The sequence below is a fragment of the Mesitornis unicolor genome, unplaced genomic scaffold, assembly GCF_000695765.1.
Source record: "Mesitornis unicolor isolate BGI_N332 unplaced genomic scaffold, ASM69576v1 scaffold48432, whole genome shotgun sequence".
NCBI lineage: Eukaryota > Metazoa > Chordata > Aves > Mesitornithiformes > Mesitornithidae > Mesitornis > Mesitornis unicolor.
In genome coordinates this window covers 1,496-3,853 of record NW_010169545.1, presented here as the reverse complement: position 1 = coordinate 3,853, position 2,358 = coordinate 1,496, and the positions used below count along the sequence as shown (strand labels likewise).

At 46.1% G+C, this 2,358-nt stretch overlaps 1 protein-coding gene across 1 annotated transcript in view; it reads left to right on the top strand.

Annotated features, from left to right (window-relative positions):
- Positions 1–515: 515 nt before the first annotated feature.
- LOC104536667 (M-phase inducer phosphatase 1-like) overlaps positions 516–2,358 on the top strand; it is a gene marked incomplete at its 3' end in the record, with an annotated part of 2,975 nt that continues 1,132 nt past the window's right edge. Inside the window, exons 1-3 of the mRNA XM_010179364.1 lie at positions 516–668; positions 1,455–1,517; positions 1,622–1,720. Of these exons, the coding sequence (XP_010177666.1) occupies positions 516–668; positions 1,455–1,517; positions 1,622–1,720 (315 nt within the window). The remainder of the gene's footprint in view (positions 669–1,454; positions 1,518–1,621; positions 1,721–2,358) is intronic.

The following is a 2,358-nucleotide window of genomic DNA, read 5'->3' as shown; positions in this document are numbered from 1 at the left end:
TGGAGGTTGATTGGAGAGAGCTTTTTCGACGTAGCAAAACCACATTCTCTGTGGGTCACAGGGGACTAAGGGGCTGGTGCTGTAGCTGCGTACTCCTGGGCCTCAATTTTGCTTTAATCCAGAGAGGAAGCTGGATTCCTGAATTGTATATTTATATTTTGTCAAATATTCATTATATTTACATACATAATATAAACATTATATCTATGTATAATGATCTAAATGTTATATATTTTATCTATATACTTGTATGCCTTTATACATTTATATATAAACATAAAAATATAACATTTGTGTCATTAGCTATAAATATATGCAAAGTATATGAATATATAATGTATAAATATATCTATAGGAAGTATGTAGATAATATATAGATAAATAGGAAGTGTATATATAAAAACATAGATAGATAGAAAGTGTATATATATAAAAATAAATATAGAAAATATATATGAAATATTCCAAGTCGTAGTTTGGGGCTTCAGAGTGAACCCTGAGCTTTCTGTTACGTTATGGGCCGAGGGTCTCCGCTGTCAGCGCTCGGCGTTGATCTCCAGTTTGTGTTCCTCCAGAGTCTGAAGATGGTCAAGACGCAGTCGTCCGCCGCGGAGATCGAGAGCATCTTGGACAGGGACCAGAGAGATCTGATCGGTGACTTCTCAAAGGTGATTCAAGGGGTTTGGTGAAGTGTTAATTCAGATTTTTTTAACGGCATCCAGTTCTGGGCTCCTCAGTTCAAGAAGGACAGGAACTGCTGGAGAGAGTCCAGCACAGGGCTACAAAGATGATCAAGGGAGTGGAGCATCTCCCTTCTGAGGAGCGGCTGAGGGAGCTGGGGCTCTTTAGTTTGCAGAAGAGGAGACTGAGGGGAGACCTCATTCATGGTTAGAAATATTTCAAGGGTGAGTGTCACGAGGATGGAGCCAGGCTCTTCTCGGTGACAAACAATGATAGGACAAGGGGTAATGGACACAAACTGGAACACAGGAGGTTCCACTGAAATAGGAGAAGAAACTTCTTCTCAGTGAGGGTGACAGAGCTCTGGCCCAGGCTGCCCAGAGAGGTTGTGGAGTCTCCTTCTCTGCAGACATTCAAAACCCGCCTGGACGCCTTCCTGTGTAACCTCATCTGGGTGTTCCTGCTGCGGCAGCGGGATTGGACTGGATGAGCTTTGGAGGTCCCTTCCAATCCCTAACGCTCTGGGATTCTGTGTGAAAAGGCTGTGGTGAGAAGGGTGCTTTGTAGGGTAGACACAAAGCGATTCCTTTGTGGTTATTCAGAAAGGATCTACAAAATCCCTTCATAAAAGAGCCAAAAATGAAATTCTGTCACTGAATTTGAGCTTTACTAAAGAGATTTTTGTCAGCAAATCACCTGTGTCATGAAATCAGCTGCTGGACGCTGCTCTCTTGCCTGTGTAGCTCACACATTGAATCTTCTCTCTTTTCTAGGGTTATTTATTCCACACTGTTGATGGGAAGCATCAAGATTTAAAATACATCGACTCAGAGATGGTATGTGTTCCAGTAAGAAAAACCTTTTACTGAGGGGAGAACCCGACCAATCCCCAATGCAAAAACACCTCAAAACAACTGAATTATTTGTATATTTTTTTAAGATTGTGTCTGTGCTGACTGGGAAGTTTGAGAGCTTCATCAAGAAGTGCGTGATAATTGACTGCAGATACCCATACGAGTACGAAGGAGGACACATCAAGGTACATTGACCCCGTAAGAGCCAGGTAGCATTGTCTGAAGTTGCAAACTGGTGTTGCTTGGCACCACATGGGGCTGCTTTTCAGTACCGAGTACCCGTGGCCATGTGGATGTGTTATAGCTGGGATGCCCCAGTGCCCCCCTGGGGTTTGGGATCACAGAATGAGGAGTTGGAAGGGACCTGGAAAGCTCCCCCAGTGCAACCCCTGACAGAGCAGGATCACCAGAGCAGTCACACAGGAACATGGCCTGATATTGATCCCCAGGAATGAGGGCACCCCTCAGGCTCCTCTGCTCCAAGCTCCAGAGCCCCAGCTCCCTCAGCTGCTCCTCAGCAGGAGATGCTCCCCAGTGGTCACTTCTCCAAGTGATAGTGCTTGTATGGTGAGGAAACATGGCAAGGCCACTGTCACTGCTGGATCCGCACCTCATCTCTGTGGCCCTGCTGGACTCTTTCAAGCAGTTCCTGTCCTTCTTCACCTGAGGGCCCAGCACTGGACACAAGATTGCAGCTGTGGTGTGAGCAGGGCAGAGCAGAGGGGCAGGAGAACCTCTCTGCCCTCCAACCACCCCTTCTCCTCCACCCCAGGATGGCCTTGGCCTTCTTGGCTCAAGGGCACATTGCTGCCTCATGGGCATT